Genomic DNA, 18,280 nt, shown 5'->3' on the forward strand with positions numbered 1-18,280 from the left:
AAGGACCACCCATCTGCATGCAGCTATGAAAAAGGCATCAAGGGAAGAAGCCACAGCAATATTTTTAAGTGATGTAAAGGGCTGTCCACTGCCTGCCCCTCATATTTACTGCTTTAAAATTTGGAATCAAACCAGGAGAGTGTAAAGCAAGGCTGCCATCACTTCAATATGGCATTGAATAGTACTTGGCATTAAAGTGCTTGGAGAAAAAAATAGTCACTTCCTTGTCTGCTGTTGGCAATTTAAGTAAAGTTGGACTCCATTTACAAGTCAGAGTCATTTTAAACGTCCAGAAATAAATCGCTAACTGTTTACGGCAGTGAAGAAGATAAAGGAAAAAGCAATTAATAAGTTCTGTAAAATCACATTGCCACAATTAAATACTTTCCCCAAACAAGGGGATAATGGGACAATTTAAAACAGTACATCTAGGCTTTAAAAAAAAAAAAAAACCCTCAAAAACTAAGCATAAGGCAATTATCATCTATTTTCCATCTCAGAATTTGACCTTCTTCTCCAGCTACCACGCATTAGCTATTTGCCAAATGGTGAAAGATCCTATTTCTGTTGTGGCTACGGTATCCAAGGAGGAGGAAAAGAATCTAAATAGACTCTGGACCCAAAGAGCTTCCTCTTGGGTCCAGAGTGGATGGATTCGCCTGGTTACAAAAGCTGGGGGCTTACGTGAGCCAGAATGTCATTCTGGTGGAACGCCTTCCGCAATGCCTGTGTGAGCCCTTTGGCCACGCTGAGCTTCAAGGTTTCACCAACCTGCACCCTCCTTTGGGTCAGAAAGAGAACTGTGGGTGAAACAGAAGCACAAAATCAATCAGCATAAGGCAGCAGACCTCCTAGTTAATAAGCCTGCCTTTCCTCCCCAGCCACCACCTCCTACAGGTTCTGAGCAAAGCTGGTGGCACAGGTCCAACCAACGGAGGTGGGATGGGAGGCAGCTCTGCTGGTCCCACTCAAGCCCTCAGGAAAGAAGGCCCCAGCCGTTTGTGTGGCCCGAGTGGAGAGAGAGCTAGCATGCTGGGAGCACTTCACTTCTGACCCACGCTCCCTCTGACTCTGAGCACCAGGCTTAGCCGTGCCTGCTCATGATGGATCTGCATGCAAGGCAATTCCTGCAACAACCTCCCTGAGAGCCTCCAAACGCAGGTCCTGCATCCTAAAACAGCTGAAAACAACCCTGCATCAGAAGGTGCAGTCCCCACCCTACAGTGAGACAGAGATAGGGATGGAGACCTGCCATGGAGAAGAGGCATTTGCGACTGAACACATGACAGGTGTTACTGGGAAAGAAGCCTAGGAGGTGGTTGGAAGCCCTCGGAGCAGCATCCATCCCTGATTTGGGTGTGGGGATCAGGGAAGGCTTCCAGGAGGAAGGAACTGTTGCTTCTCAAGTTTTAGAAAATGATGGGCGTGAGCCAGGCCAAGGTGGGAGGGACTTCCCACCCTGCTCCGAAAGCCAGGGTGCCAAGCCACAGCGATAGAAGTGAACGTTTCAGTCTACAGGTTTGGGTTTGGTCCTGAGGGCAGTGGGAAAGGAAGGGTTTTAAGCAAAGGCGTGCGTTTTAGACGGCTCCCTGGACTGCGCACGGGAGGACAGACTGGAGGGTGGAGGGCGTCTGGAGGCAGAAAGCGAACTCTGACTGTTGTTGCAGAAATGTGGGTGAGGGATGATGATGGTGCGAACTAGGGAAGTGGCGCTGGGGTGGAGGGAAGAGGAATTCAGGAGGCAGAACTGCAAGGAACTGGTGGTTCAACTGGGTGCGGCTGAAGGGGAGAATGTTCCAGACTTCCACGCATCGAGGTGGCTGGGGCTGCCTACCACTCAGAGGAGGTAGCGATCGGCAGGGTGGCGGGGTGGGGGAGGGAACCAGATGGTATCATTTCTTGAGAAACTGAAAAAGATACTGTGCTTTCTGCTCGGCCTCGTTTCACAATTTCCCATTTTAGAATAAGATATGTCTCAAGAGATCATTTCATTTAATTCTTTGTGGGGCGAAGAGGAAGGCGGGACGTGAGCATTCAACACTGGCACGCGCTTTCAAATAATGTGTCTCATGCTTTTTATAGCAGACACTACCACACTATTAAAAGCATCCTGTGCCTTCTTGGCCCGTCTGCTGCAACTCAGAGGCGGGGGCTAAAGAGACAGCATCTAGCCCTCGACGCTTTCAAGAAGGTCTCCTTTTCAACATCAGGAGAAATTGCGGGTGTGGACAGAGGGTGCCAAGACTTTTAGTATCTGCTGTTTGAGAAGATACATGACAGAAAGCCTCTCTGAGTTCTGCGGCCCTTCCCAAGATTCTGTATTTTGCTAATCACATCATGCACGCACACGAGACACCACAGATTTGCTCTCCATGCCAAACCTGGCCCGCATTTGCTCTCTCAGACTCACTGGCAGAACTGGCTTCCCAGGGCCTCTGCTATCAGGATGGGTCCCAGGTCTAGCATCCATGTCACATGACGCTCCTCCTCTCCTCCGCCACTCGATACAGACCAGGGCTTCTCACCCTCAGCACTACAGACGTTTGGGGCTGTACTGCTTGTTATGTGACCCTCCTGTGTACTGTACAACGTTAAGCCACATCCCCGGTCTCTGTCTCACTAGATGCTTGTGACACCCTCCCCATCCTCCAAGTTGTGGACTCTCCAGACGTGGCCAAATGTCCCCAGGCAGAGAACAAACACCCCTGGCTGAGAACCACTGATCTTAAATCTAATAATCCTGTTACATCTTTGAGACCAGGATGCACTTGCTGCTCTCAAGACAAACCAGGACAGTAGACTCTTACCTGTCTTCACCAGGAGCTTACTGGACATTTGACATTCCAGGTTGGATGCCACTTTGCCAGTTGTGGCCATAGCCGTGGATGCAGCCTGGAGAGCAGCATCTGTGTTTTCTGCGGACGAAGGCGGCATCCGGGTGGCCCTTACTGGTGCGGTGATGGACGTCAGAGCTGCGGTGATTGTCAGTGGGCGTGCGGTGGACGTCCTGGGCATGTCTGGGTTGGTGGGGTTTGGGAAGCCCGTGTGCATGGCTTGTGGTTTCCTGGGGAGGTGTGTTGTGGACAACAGGCCGGAGGCAGCGCCCATGTCCGCTTGCATGGCTGTGTGAGTGCTCACGGCATGTGCCGTTCTTGCATACATGTAGGTCGGCGTGAATGAGAAGGCCGGATGGGCTGCCCCTGGGGTAGCCTTTGGCCCAGGTGCTGCGTTGTTTGTGACATTTCTAGCTAGAGTAGTGGTCCAGCTGCTCTTGACTAATGCCGAGGCCACAGCCGAAGGGCTGCTGCCAGGTCCCTTAGCAACCAGGGCTGCCGACAGCACTGGTGGACTTGATTTCCGAAGAAACAACGTGGTTGCTGCTGCTGTTGTTGGTTCTGCCCTGGGCGACACCGAGGCGTCCACTGCAAAGAGAGAACAAGCACAGTTTGTCATTGGCCCGAAACACACACACCTCTCGGGGTGGGAATGAATGGATGTAACTCATGGGTTTGCTGGGGTGGAAGGTCTCTGAGCTCTGGATTTGAGGCAGAACAGCTTTAGGTTCGCTAAGGCGGTTACCCATAATGAAAATGCCACTTAGAGCAAAGCTATGATGGGTAATAAGGACACTGAATACTTTCCAAAAACTCAAGTCAGCAGAAGATCAAGGACGGGACTATGTGGGCTACTCAGACCACTAACTCATTCATTCTCCTGAAATCAGGGTACATCTGCTCCTTCTGAGCAAAGACGGGTATATCTGTGTTGAGCTTGAAGATGCTTTGGCCACAGAAGCAGTCACACTTATTTGGGGGTGGGGATGGGTACCAGGAAACAAACTACCTGCATGAGAAGCTGCACCTGTCCATTTTTCAGGGCGCTGAGAAGCCAGTAGTGCTTTAGATGGGGTTCTGAATAAGGCACTGGAGGAGAGAGGAGGAGATTCAGCAGCAGAGTGGTCTCTCGGGATGTTCTGGAATGGTGTGGAAGCATTTATCTCCAGAGATGGAGAGATGTCACCAGCAATTTGGAAACTTGGATCCATTCCATCTGAAAACATCTCCCGCCAGCTTGCTGCAGAAGTCAGACTCGGAGAGGTTAGCGAAAGAGGATGTGCTGGGTGGGCAGGCAGCTGTAGATGGGGATGAGACTCAGATTCTTCCACCCCAGCCGTTTGGAAGTCTCTGGAATGGCTGTCAGTGCTTACGGACAAGAAGTCTGTACGGTTTCCAACCGTGGAAGCGTCTGACTGTTGAACAGCCTGGCTGGTGCCTGTACCAGAGTCTGGATCCTGAAAGCGCGAGCCTCCTGCAGTCACTGAATGCCCAACATTATCTTTGAAATCCTGAAATTTTATTGTATTGACAGAGGAATTTAAACCACTGGGAGGAGTGACTGAAGCTGAGTGAGTTCCCCAACTTGTGGAGTTGATTGTGTGCCCACGTACATCATAATTTGTTTGCTGGAGCACGTCAGACATCGTTAGTTCTGCGGGAAGGGAGCCGGCTTGTGTTGAAAGCGAACTCCAGGAAACATCTGTGATTGCTGGCTTCTTTGTGTCTCCCATTGTGGAGAAATCAGAGACCTCACTGGAGGATGGAAACGCTGTCCCCTGTTTGGAAGCTGAAACTGGCCACTGAGAACGGTCCATCGCAGCTGTGTGAGTCTCTGGCTTGGGGCTGGAAAAGCTAAGGGATGCGGAAACAGTCTGGGGGGCTTGTGCCAAGGGGAGGGAAGATGGATGTACTGCTGAAGGAAGGAGGTTTCTTCTTGGTGGTGTGATGTCTCTAGAAACATGATCCGTGCTCAAATCGGAGGCGAATCTGCTTTCAGAGCGCAGACTTGGACCCTCTTGACTTGGGAGGGTCTGGAGAGCAACTGTCAAAGCTGCCTTTTTGCTGATCTTTAAAATAGCTGTCATGCTATCTTCTTCCTGCGGGGAAAATGTCCCAGTCGTCGAAGGAAGAGTTGGAACTGGGCTCGAGAGGAGGAAGTCTGTAGCTGCGGCAGGAGGGGATGCATCTTGGCCTGCTTCTTGGGGAGCTGGCATCGGGGTTAGGGCCGATGGAGAGGCCTGACTGTGTGCCGGCTGGAGGAGAGCGGGTGTGGAGGGGAAGTCTGCCGCCCAGCTGCTGGACGGTGATGCGAGAACTGCCCCAGAAAGGCTTTCTTGCCCTGGGCGGGCTGTGGCCCGAGGCAGAGGAGAAGGCACCAGGGGGGGAGACGTATGTTCTGCTGAGAGGGAGGGCCCCCCGGAATTCTCTGGAGCTGCTGACAAATGCAGGGAGTGAAAGGAGTCATGTGCAGTCACAGGGACTGACGTTCTACCGGTCACTTCCACGACCACTGATGCTGCAGTCTGGACTGGTGAAGACGCAGCCCTACGGGTTGCTGTGCTCCTAAAGGCCCGCAGAGATGCTGCTTTATGGGCTCTTGCAGGCACCTCAGCTTCACTCAGCTGGGTGGATGCAGGACTGGGAGCCACCTCTGATATCGATGATGAGGGGGTTCCTCCTGGAAGCAGAAGAAGACTTCCAGGTGCCAGGGGAGGGGGAGACAGGGGGGTCAGGTCTGCCACAGAGCTCAAAAACTCAGGCATGGGGGAGCCTGCAGCATGAGGGCCCTCTGCTGGGGCTGAGGATCCAGAAAGACCTAGACGAGGGATGCTCACTAAATCCTGGGCATTTGGGGATGAGCCATTCATTTCCTCGGCAAGTGGATGTCGGGGATTAGCTATGCTCCGACTTGAGGAGGGGTCTGTTGGAGCTGGTTGGCGGAATACAGGCACTTCGGTGGGTGGCTGTGCTGGCTTAGGAAAGAGGATGGAATGAGGCGAGCTGGGAGCCAATGAAGAAGATGAAGATGGAGAAGCGTCTGCCTTCGGGGAAGGCTGCTTTGGAATGGAAGGGGTCCCTACCCGCGGTGGCCGAGATGGGAGGACAGCGCCCAAGGACATCCCTGGTGGGACAGTGGACAATGGGGGGAGCATGCTGGTGTGAGGCAAACCTGACAAGGCAGCTGCTTCTCTTCCCCCCTGAGGTCTCGGGTGGACCAGGGGCTCGGCGGAATCCTCGGAAGGCTCGAGGGAGGCGCTGCGCCCGCCTCCTTGGTAAGGGGAGGAAGGGAAGGCCCCGTGAGCGCGGGCTCTCCGGTGGGTCTTGAGCAGAGGCGTTCGTGCAGACTGTGGCCAGCTTGTGTTGTCAGGGGACGGTCCCAACACAGCCTTAGTTCTGTCCGCTGCTGAGGAAGACTGGACCTCCGAGAAAGGCCATGTTGGTGACATCGGTGACAACTTGCCACGAGGAAATGACTCCGGGGTTGGGGTGACAGGGATCGGTAGGCTGTCCGTTCCTATGGAACAAGACATCAAGCAGTCAGGCCTCGGATAATCACAGGTCCCTGAGAGAGTGGAGGGCAGGACAGGCACTGCTCGGACCTCACAGAGCATCCACCCCATCACAAAAGACTCAGTCAAACACCTTCGAACAGTAACTTAGGTAACTACAAACATGCAGATGCCGCAGCGAACCTCTAGGGCAGGACTGGTGAGCAGTGGTCTCTGATGAAGTAACATTTGGGCAAAGACATGGAGGATACCTGCGTATTTTATGAATCTCTCTTCTATTCCACCTACAAGGGTTGGACGGTGAAACTCACGACAGAGAAAATCAAAGAGGAACGTGGCCCCCTGCCACAGCCAAGGACACCAACATTGACTTCATCCAAGAATCCAAAATGCAAAAGGAAAGGACTATGTATCCGAATGCAAATCTTTTTTTTTTTTTTCAGACCTTAGGGCATCTCAAACACAATAATTGGGATCGTCTTGATGAACTTGGCTTTTAATATCTTTTAAATTTTTTATTTTTTTTTTAGGGCCACACCCAAGGCACATGGAGATGCCCAGGCTAGGGGTCTGTTCGGAGCTGTAGATGCCGGCCTGTGCCACAGCTCACAGCAACGCTGGATCCTTAACCCACTGAGCGAGGCCAGGGATTGAATCCACCACCTTATGGTTCCTAGTCAGTTTCATTTCCGCTGCGCCACAATGGGAACTCCTTTGACGGATTTGGAAAGATGGCAGCAAGGAGACGTGTTTCTGCCCTTGGATTTAAAAGGATTCCTGATGCTATCGTTCACACCATGTCAAACAGCAAAGGGAAATGCTTTCAAATTAGGCTCTTTCGGAGGGAAAAACTGTTCACATCCCACTTAGGACGAGCGACACTTCTCACAGGACCTGGTGTCACTACCGGCACCTGCAGAGACACCAGAACTGTTAGCACTCATGTGTGAAAGTGCAGGCAGAAAGGCGAGGTGACAGGGCACAAAACATGACTCCTCAGGAAAGGAGGCAAGGAAGTAACTGATCAAAAACTTGGGGAGTCCATGCTTGAGAAGACAAAGGACCTCCTGCTTGAGGATTCTCTGGTCTCCCTGGCCACCATGGTGTCCATAGGGCTGCTGACCCCAGAGGGGGCTACAAGTGCCCTCAGATAATATTTCAAATTAAAAGCAACAGAGACAAGTTACTTCTAGAGCTTTCTACATTATGGGCTAAAAACGTTCGCACCATCTGATAGAAGCAAATGAAACAAGAGCTGAAGGGAGAAGATCTGGGTTTGCACGCACCCTCTGGCCACCTGCAGCTGTGTGTGCATCTGTGGACTGCTGTCGCTGGAGTGGGGGCAGGCGGCACACTCCACCTCCCCTGACCCCCGGGCAGCTGGGAGGAGCAGAGCAAAGCATGGAGGTGGAGGGAAGGGCTCTCCAAGCTGAAAAGCACCCAACGTATGCTAAAATAAAAAGTCACTCAACAAATAAGTGGCCACTACAGGCTCTAAGTCCTCATGGGTTTTTATTTGTTTAACAAAAGAGGACACAATGGCCCAGAGCGGGGACACCATTTGCCAGAAGTCACGGAACCAATCGGGTGGAAGCGGGTCCAGACGCAAGGTTTCCTCACTCCTGGGGCAGTGTCTTCTCCCCAAGTGCTTCTTCCAAACCAGTTCCTACTCTTCCGTCCATATCACTGCATCCTGCCACCCGAAAACCAAACAGCTAAAGCTGAAGCCTTCCAATACGTGAGCTTTGAGAATACGCAGTAAACTCTGCAGCCACAAAAGCTAAACAGTGATGGTTGTCTGCAATCCTGTTTTCAGTTTCATTTTTTACGACTTGGAAAAAGGAGGGACAAGGGAAGTCTTTGACTCTGAATTAACACAAAAATAACTTTCCTTTCTGATTCTTTGGGGTTTTTTTTTGTTTGTTTGTTTGTTTTAAAAATTCCCCGTTCCCCATTTACAGATATCCAGGAAATTGGCTGCAGTTCATTTTCAGAACTTGTCAGGATGGAAGCCAATACCATAGCAATCAATGGCTGGGTGCATTTGATACTGCATGAGAACCAACCCCTTCTCTTGGGCAAGGCCTCCTTAGAAGCCAGGCTCAGTCTCTTTGTCTCCTTATCACCAGATCAGGCTCACTAAGCCCTTACCTGCAGGACCCAAAGCTTCCTCAAGCCTGTTAGCAAAAACTCATCATAAACAGATATGTGGCAAATGCATACCCAGCTTTGTGTAGATACAAAAGTCTACACGGCATTTCATTAAAATAATTGCACTCCTTGGGAACTGCCTCACAGTTTGCCATGGAAATTGTGTTTTTTATTATTATTATTTTTTGTCTTTTTGTCTTTTCTAGGGCCGCTCCCTCGGCATATGGAGGTTCCCAGGCTAGGGGTCGAATCAGAGATGTAGCCGACCGCCTACACCACAGCCACAGCAACTCAGGATCCGAGCCGCATCTGCAACCTACACCACAGCTCACAGCAACGCCAGATCCTTAACCCACTGAGGAAGGCCAGGGATGGAATCTGCAACCTCATGGTTCCTAGTTGGATACATTAACCACTGTGCCACGATGGGAACTCTGAAATTGTGCTTTTTAACCAAACACAGCCTAAAGAAGTATTCACGCTCAGTTGGTTGCATTTTACATGGAAGGATGACATTACTGTCATGTCTCAGTCCTTCCTGTTCACATTGCTTATCTCCTAGATAGACTCAGCTTCACACCTGTCATACGGTCTTGTCTGGTTCTGTACATAGGTGGTATTTACATGGATGAATATGAATCCATCTAATGTGGTTTGTGCATTTTGGCATTTTCCAGCAACACTTTAGAATCCATTTTTATTACCTGCATGGCTGGTGAATTTATGTAGGATTTCTTCTTCTGTACTCTCAGTGAAAGAGGGTTCAATTCACGGATTCAAGAGTAGTACCAGACCAAACTTGTTTCAAGTAAGCAGTCTTTGACGTCAGAAAGGATGTGACAGGTAGACTAATTTTTGCTTTAAGCAAGATTTTTCACAAACTGTTTCACAAAAACCTTACAATCAGGCAGGAGAAGTGGGTGTTGGGTGGTTAATACAAGGGTGGATGTGTAATGGCCTTGAAGGGCCACAGCCAAAGGCGACTGATGGAAAGCTCCACGCTGAAGTGAAGAGATGGTCTCTAGTGGGTTTGCCTCCGCTAAACCTGTTGTTTGTAACTAGAACTCAGTGCTTCCCAAGCTATCTCTTACAAAACACAGTGTCTGTCCCAAGATGCCTCACAGAGAAATGTTTCAACATGCTAACAATTTTGAGAAGTGTTGGATGTTACACTCACACCTAACTAATTAATGCTGTTTACCATATATTGCTGTCTCTCCCCCTTCAGAGCACATAACAGGACTGCACTTCCTGGATACATCTGTGGTTGGGTGGGGCCATGTGACTAGTTCCAGCCAATGAGTTGTGAGCAGAAGTGTTGCAAGACTCTTCAGAACTTGCTTTCTCTGAAGAAGAAGAAGAAGAAAAAAACCCCAGCAATATGACATCTCAGTAAACTGTTAAGAAGAAGGAGGAGGAAGAGAAGAAGCAGAAGGAGGAGGGGAAGAGGAAGAACCTAGTCACATTCGAAATGTTTGCTGGTTCATCAGCCTGGGTCCTTTAGGAACTGTAATAGGCAAAGGCCCTCTGCTGTAAAAGTATGTATGGGTGGCATGAGCAAAAAATAAACAAAAATAACTTGGGGGTTTTCACTGCAGCATAACCTAACTTACCTTAACCTATTGTGAAATGGATATCAGTGTGGCTTTGGAACTTAAAGGGACATCCTCTCATACATATCAACATTTAAATAAAGCCTCGTAAGTCCCAAAGTTAAAAGAAAAAAAAAAAGAAAAAAACCCCATAAGAGTGCCTGGGATGCAGAAAAAACTCAATACATCTATGTTGGGCGGTTTAATTAAACTTTGGCCAGACTGATCAAATATATTTAACTTCTGAAATATGTTTCGGATATTTCTCAAACAGATTTGACCTCAGAAGTTGGTGACTTAAAAAAAACCTAATGAAATACATAAAACTAAGGAAGAAAGCATGTTCACTGGGTTGGTAAATGATAGTGAATTCAGAAGAAGAACTGATACGAAAAATTTTGGAGAAACATACTTCAAAGACATGTCAACTGACTGAAATTATTGTTGAAAGAACACATAAATTAGGATTCAATATAAAGGCTTGCCCTTAATCCACATATTACGTAGACAAGAACAGAATGGGGGAGCTTCCCTTTAAGGGAATGTTTAAGGGAACGTTACCTAGAGGTCGAGTTGACTGGAGCTCATTACGAACTACAATAGGAATGTAGGCTAGCAAGGAAATTACAAATTCTTAGGCTGCATTAAATTTTTACTCCTAAAATTAAAAAAACAATCATAGTTAGGAAAAAATAGTTTCTGTAATGTCTGCATGTAAGGTATAAAGAATAAATGATGAAGAGCATACATGGCCTCTGGTCTCATGGGACTCACAGTCTTTTTGGGAGATGTGGAGTTAAACATCCTCACAAATGTAAAAATGATAAATCTTAGAGGTGAAAGATACATAGTCCTAAGAGCACATGCAAGAAGAGGATGTGACAGGATCAGGGAGGTCGAAAAGCACATCACCGAGGAAGTGACTCTCAAGTCAAGATCCAAAGAATAAGTAGACGTGAATCAAGCAAAGAAGGTAGGGACAACATTCCATGGAGAGAGGTGAGCATATGCAAAGGCCCTGTGGCAGGAAGGGGGCATGAATAGTGCAAAGAACAACAAAAAAAAAGTAACCATAGCGAGATCAGGGAGAATGGTAGTGGATATGGCATGAGACAAGGCTGAAAATGCAGTTGATGACCAGACCATTGCTATGCCTTAGATTTCAGTCCAAAGCGAAGGGGGGGAGCATGGAAGTGAGGGTGGGTGAGATGCAGGAGCAAATTTGTGTTTCAAAACAATCATTCTGGCTACATAGTGAAGAACAGACTATAAAGGGGCAAGAGTGGATGCCAGGAGACCAGTAAAGAAACACTTGCAGCAGTCCAGGTATGGGATGACAGGAAAGTTGTAAAGAGGAGCTGAGCCAAGGGTGGGAGACTGAAATAGATAATACTTCTTGGTCCCTTTCAGTTCTCAGAGTTCAGGATAATAAATTCCTTTACATAGGTTTGTGTTGGTGTATGTGGTGGGTTTTGTTTTTTCCCAATGGCTGCAAATTCTCCTATATGCCCCTCGCTGAGAGGTAGGGTCTAGGTCCTATTCCTTCGGTGGACTTGAAACTGTTCAGCCAGTTACAGCGTGGGCAGAAGGAATGCCACCTGACTCCCAAGGCTACCATCATAAAAAGCAGCTTCTGCTTGACCTTAGAATATTCCCTTCCCCATCCTCCCTCACTGTTCCTCCTGGAACCCAGCCACTGCTCTGTGAGCAGCCCAAGCCACATGGAGAGATCATGGGTAAGAACTCCAATCAGCTTCCTAACTGAGCCAAGTTTCCCGGTCAGCCCAACCCAGGCACAGACAGGTGAATGAAACAGCCTCCCGATAATTCTAGCCCCCGACCATTTGAATCTCGGCTGTTTTTGAGTCTCCCCTACTGAGGCCCCAGGCGTCAAGTAGCACAGACAAGCCATCCTCACTGTGCTCTGTCTGAACTCCTGAAACCATGAGCTTCACAAAACAGCTTGTTATTTCACAACACTTAGCTCAGGGTGGTATGTGGTGCAGAAGTAATAACTAAAACAACACAGGGCTGGAGTTCCCATTGTGGCGCAGTGGTTAACGAATCCGACTAGGAACCATGAGGTTTCGGGTTCAGTCCCTGGCCTTGCTCAGTGGGTTAAGGATCCCACATTGCCATGAACTGTGGTGCAGGTTGCAGACGCGGCTCGGATCCCGCGTTGCTGTGGCTGTGGCTGTGGCTGGCAGCTGTAGCTCTGATTGGACCCCTAGCCTGGGAACCTCCATGTGCCTCAGGAGCGGCCCTAAAAAAAAAAAAAAAAGACAAAAGACAAAAAAAATAAAATAAAATAAAACAGCACAGGGCTGTGTCCCTCCCTTCTGGGAATTAGCTTTGATTATATTCTCAAAAGGATTCATTCAGAAGCCCCCAAAGAGTGAAGAACCCTTCATTTCAATGAAAAAATTCTTCTGCTAAAGCAGAAGATTTTAGAATTCTGTAATGCTAATAAAAATACTTCTGTATTAATTAAAGATGCATCCTAGAAGAGATAAGAAGGGAAGAAAAATTTGGAGGCAGGAATGAGAGGTAGGTGGTATAGATTAAGAGGAAGGTAAGGTAAATTAGGAGACGGAGGGCAAAACCAAATTACAGAGAGCTTAAAACACACTCAGAAGAAGGAAGTGAAGTACGAGTGTGACTCAGATGATGTATTGGACATTTTTCAAGGCAGCCCCGTGAGCCCTGTCTCTCGGTGGTCGTGCCTTTGTGTGACCCGTTCTGGAGTATGAGCAGAACCCGTGGCTTGCTTCTAACCAAGAGAATATGGCAAAGGTGATGGGTTGTCATCCTTGTGATATTTTTTTTAATCTTATGTAAGACTCTATCTTGCTAGCAGACTCGCTCGCCTAAATGGTCCTAGGAATTACAAGGCCAAATTGAGAAAGCTCATGTGACAAAGAGCTATGGTGGCCTCTGGAACTGCAGGAGGCCTCTAGGAACTATGAGTGGCTGCTCAGAGCTGAGAGTGGCCTCCAGCTGACAACCAGCAATCAATCTGGAGGCCCAGGGAAGTGAACTCTGCCAACAACCTGGGTGTACTTGGAATTGGATTCCTCCCCAGCCAAGCCTCCAGATGAGGACACAGCCTGGCTGACACTACGACAGTATCCCTGTGAGACCTTGTATAAAGGACCCAGATGAGCTGTACCCCAACATCTTTGTTTTCTTTTTTTGGCCCCACCGCAGCATAGGGAGGTCCCAGACCAGGGATCAGATCTGAGTCATAGCTGCAACCTAAGCCACAGCTGTGGCAACACTGGATCCCCAACCCACTATGCTGGGCCAGGGATCGAATCTGCATCCCATCACTGTAGAGACACCACTGATCTCGTTGTGCCACAGTAGGAACTTCTGTACCCAAACTCTTGACCCATGGCAACTGTATGCTCATGATTGTGTGTTGTTTTAAGGTGTGAAACAGCAATGGCAAAGTGACACAGGTAGGAAGTGAGGAGCTGTGGAAGAGTGTACAGTGCAGCGGGAGAGCAGGAGGAAGATGGAGCTCGAGGGACCAAGGCTGAAAAGGAGTATGAAAGACAGTGAGATGTTGCAGTCAAGACAGCAAAAAAAGGAACTCGAGAGAGTGTCCGTTGTGGTGCAGTGGTTAACGAATCCGACTAGGAACCATGAGGTTGCGGGTTCGGTCCCTGGCCTTGCTCAATGGGTTAAGGATCTGGCGTTGCCGTGAGCTGTGGTGTAGGTAGCATATGTGGCTTGGATCCCGAGTGGCTGTGGCTCTGGCGTAGGCTGGTGGCTACAGCTCCGATTGGACCCCTAGCCTGGGAACCTCCATATGCCGCGGGAGCGACCCAAGAAATGGCAAAAAGACAAAAAAGAGAAAAAAAAAAAAAAGGAGCTCGAGTTAATATGTTAGTTTGGAATACCAGAACAAGCTGTGAAATAAAAATTCTAACACCATACCTGGGATTCAGATGAAGTTATTTGAAGAGAACATGGGCTTTACATGAGCAGAAACAAAGCCACAGCAGCAAAGAGCGCCAGACACGTTGGCATGTTGCTATGAAACAGGCTGTATGCTTCTGTTTAAATTCCATTTTGTCAAGGGGAAAAAAGCCACACCATTCTGACCAAATTACTGAATTCTCATTTTTCTCAGTGAACTCCTACTAACTCTCCAATCTCCCCTTGCCCTATAAAGGCCAATAACTTTCTTCTGCTTAGAATAACATGGATTATTCTTTGCTGAAAATATGGTGATGACCTTCAAAAAATGCACAGAAAGCAAATATAAGTACCATATATGACCGAGGGAGATGAAAGACAGTGGCGTTTTCTTGCACAAGGTCCAAACTGGCTACCCTTTCTGACCATGTACAAGCATCACCCATTCCAGGGACAAACCAACAGTTACCTTCCGTTTGGATAGTGCTTCCCACAAAGGGACTGGAGATCTAAAGAATTGTAAAGGGAAGTACTCTAATTTTATTTTATTTCATTTTTTTGCTTTTTAGGGCCACACCCGTGGCATATGGAAATTCCCAAGCTAGAGGTCCAATCGGAGCTGTAGCTGCCAGCCTCCACCGCAGCCACAGCAACAGCAACATGTGATCTGAGCCACATCTGTGACCTAACCACAGCTCACGGCAACACTGGATCCCCGACCCACTGAGCAAGGCCAGGGATCAAACCCGCATCCTCTTGGATACCAGTCAGATTCATTTCCACTGTGCCACAATGGGCACTCCAAAGGGAGGAGCTTTAGATGGGTGAGATTTAAGGAGGCTCTGGATGAACAAAGATAAAGAGCAGAGATTGACCTGATGTTGCAAGTTAAGTGAAAGCAAGCAAGATGAAGACCCTCAAAATAACGAGGGAAAACATGAGTCAGCTCCTCCCTGCTCAAGGCCAATCCTACTCAACAGACACTGACACACGCTCACTTTAAACCAAGCTTGTTTGAACCGGGTTTAAATAAAATCACGGTTCTCAGAGTTTCAGGAAAGTGCTAAGTCATCCTGTCGGAATATGAAACTTAACAGCACTATGCACAAGCTGGCACACACAGGGAAGGTACCAATGCTTCTGCTGCTCAGCAACTCTGCATTGAGTCCCATGACAGCTAAACTTAGCCTTGAACTAAGAGGCGGGGAGCAGATCATTAACACAGGGAAACATGCAAAGTTAAGAATGTGCTTGGCCAAGTCTAGACACATAGACTGTCACTGACTAATATTAAAATGCTGAGGGAGTTCCCGTCGTGGCTCAGTGGTTAATGAATTTGACTAGGAACCATGAGGTTGAGGGTTCGATGCCTGGCCTTACTCAGTGGGTTAAGGATCTGGTGTTGCCATGAGCTGTGGTGCAGGTTGCAGACGCGGCTCAGATCCCGAGTTGCTGTGTCTCTGGTATAGGCCGGTGGTGGCGGCTCTGATTCGACCCCTAGCCTGGGAACCTCCATATGCCGTGGGAACGGCCCTAGAAAAGGCAAAAAGACAGAAAAGAAAAAAAAAATGGTGCAAAATCCCTGCCTAGACTCCTCAGACCTCAGAGCCCCCACGCGGGAATACGAAGATGCACTGTGATGGATTGTTCAGGCCCCTGTCTTCCCAAGGCCCTGGGCGCTGCTCGTTTCTCATCCTCAGTTCTTGTATCTAAGATGCAGCACTGGGCTGTGATGCTGCTACCTGTGCAGGGCAGGCACCCTTTAACCTCCCACAGGCCCCCGGGTACTGCTGCTTCTCACCTGAGCCTCTTTCTTCAGTCCCCAGGGCGGCGTGGTGGCTGTTTTCAGAGCCCCTCCTTTCCAAAGCAAGTCTGCTATTTAAGGAGTGTTCTCCACTCGGGTTCACAGGGCCTCTCTGAGCTGCCCTGGGTTGCTTCCTGGTTTCCTATAACCCAGCCAGTCACAGTCCTTTCCCAATCAGTGCTGTTCTTTTCTACTGGTGACATGGAGGAGAAGGCAGCCTTCCACAGCTGGCCTAATAACAGTGAGTCACGGCTGCATTTCCAGCCACAGGCAAGCAGCCAGCCACTCTGGCCTGCTCCCGGCCCACCAGCAGGTTTGCTTCACTGCCACACCTAAAGGAAAGCAAGCCTGATCCACAACGGTTCTTAAGGTAAGAAACTAAGGCAACCAGTTAAGAAATATCCCAAACTCTTCTTCCTTGTATGTCAGAGAAAAATAGCTCCAGCTTTCTACCAGGCCCCAGAGTCAGACTGCCTGGATGCAAATGCCACTCGCTCCTTGCTAACTGTGTGACCTTGGACGAGTTACTTAACCACTCTGTGCCTCAGTTTCCCCATCTGTAAAATGGGGACAATTACAGTACCTACCTACTTCATGGTACCCACAGTACCATGAAATATTTTTAACGATTAAAATGAGATGATGGGGGGGGGAGGGAGTGGGAGGGATCGGGAGCTTGGGCTTATCAGACACAACTTAGGGAACCTAAGTTTACAAGGAGATCCTGCTGAATAGCATTGAGAACTATGTCTAGATACTCATGTTGCAACAGAAGAAAGGGTGGGGGAAAAAATGTAATTGTAATGTATACATGTAAGGATAACCTGACCCCCTTGCTGTACAGTGGGAAAATTAAAAAAAAAAAAATGAGATGATAGGAGTTCCCGCTGTGGTGCAGTAGAAATGGATCCAACTAGGAACCATGAGGTTGTGGGTTCCATCCCTGGCCTTGATCAGTGGATTAGGATCTGGCGTTGCCATGAGCTGTGGTGTAGGTCCCAGATGAGGCTCGGATCTGGTGTTGCTGTGCTGTGATGTAGGCCGGCAGCTGTAGCTCCAATTGGACACCTAGCCTGGGAACCTCCAAATGCCGCGAGTGTGGCCTTAAAAAAAAAAAAAAAAAAAAAAAAAGAGATACATGTCAAGTTCTTAGAACAGTACTGGCTCCTATAAGGCTAACTTGTATTGTTAGTGTTGTTATTATTATTATTTTTATTATTATTTGTTGAGCCCAGGGTAGGCAGGGATGTACCCAGAGGCTGCCCCAGAAGATCCAGATGTCAATTAGAACTTAGCAATGCCTGCAGACCATGCACTGTCACAAGCCCACACACCTGCGGAAGCCCTTATAGTTTGTGTAATATTTTTATACCCTCATCCCACTTTGTTCCTCACAGTCCTTGTGACGTAGAAGATAAAGGTTATTATCCCTATTTGACAGGTGAAGAAATCAGGGTTCATAGAGGTCATGTGCTGGCTTGGCCAAGGTCATCCTGAAAGTTACCCTTGAGCCAAGTATGACGCAACCCCTTTGACCTCCGATCCCAGGCTCTCTGTTCCATGTGGGAAGGAGTAGGTCCTCCTCCATCTCCAGGTCTGGGGTGAGCTCCGTGCTCCCAGAGGGACCCCCGACAGACTGGAGCCCACAGAGTAGCTGCCCTTTCTCCTGAGTTTGATGATGAGTCTCTCTCCATGGTGCTGCTTCAACAAACATGCCTGAGCACAGCTCTAAATCACAGAGACCTGTCAGGCTTCCATTCCCAGAAGGTCAAAAGAGATGAATTCAGCATCACTGCTATGCTGAAGCATCCACCCCACACCCCACAGTTCTGAAGTTTGGCGCCTGGGATGTTCTTGCCTAAGATGATTTCTCTTGGGGCTTTTTAAAACAAAATGCGCCAGTTAATAGAATCAAATTGCCATTCCGTGAAGTGATGCCAGCAAAGAGAAGGTTCTGTTTACTGCTTCGAGAGAAGCATTTTAACTTTCAAAGCTCTTTCGCAGCTGTTTTATTTTTTATTTTTTTTATTATTATTATTTTTTTGCTATTTCTTTGGGCCGCTCCTTCGGCATATGGAAGTTCCCAGGCTAGGGGTCCAATCGGAGCTATAGCCCCTGGCCTACACCAGAGCCACAGCACCGCGGGATCCGAGCCGCATCTGCAACCTACACCACAGCTCACGGCAACACCGGATCGTTAACCCAATGAGCAAGGGCAGGGACTGAACCCGCAACCTCATGGTTCCCAGTCAGATTCGTTAACCACTGCGCCACGACGGGAACGCCTGTTTTCTTTTTTAAAAAAGTTTATTGCTTTCAAATCCTTTGTGAAAGAGGTTTAAAAATAAAGTTGATCCTCCCCCTTTGTAACAGCAATAGACTTCACTTTCAGTTTTTTAAAGCCTGAGTATATGTGATCCTTACAGAAAATTCAGAAAAGATGGAAAAGTAGAAGGAAAAAGA

The 18,280-nt window shown here is 48.5% G+C and overlaps 1 protein-coding gene across 13 annotated transcripts in view; it reads right to left on the reverse strand.

Annotated features, from left to right (window-relative positions):
• The window catches only part of KIAA1549L (KIAA1549 like), a 297,338-nt gene that overhangs the window by 124,684 nt on the left and 154,374 nt on the right, over positions 1-18,280 (reverse strand). For 11 of the 13 annotated variants that reach the window (XM_085011461.1, XM_085011462.1, XM_085011455.1 and 8 more), the window contains exons 2-4: positions 6,007-6,351; positions 2,808-3,422; positions 685-800 (exon numbers count right to left, since the gene is read on the reverse strand). In XM_085011461.1, the coding sequence (XP_084867587.1) occupies positions 685-800; positions 2,808-3,422; positions 6,007-6,283 (1,008 nt within the window). In that variant the 5' untranslated portion in view covers positions 6,284-6,351. Of the gene's footprint in view, positions 1-684; positions 801-2,807; positions 3,423-3,843; positions 6,352-18,280 lie in introns of all 13 variants that reach the window. The other 2 variants (XM_013994444.3, XM_085011451.1) reach the window with 1 other exon arrangement.

The sequence above is a fragment of the Sus scrofa genome, chromosome 2 (assembly GCF_054392235.1).
Source record: "Sus scrofa isolate SSC_HxYL_T2T_F1_AM1 chromosome 2, Sscrofa_HxYL_maternal_Yorkshire_Landrace_v2.0, whole genome shotgun sequence".
Lineage (NCBI taxonomy): Eukaryota > Metazoa > Chordata > Mammalia > Artiodactyla > Suidae > Sus > Sus scrofa.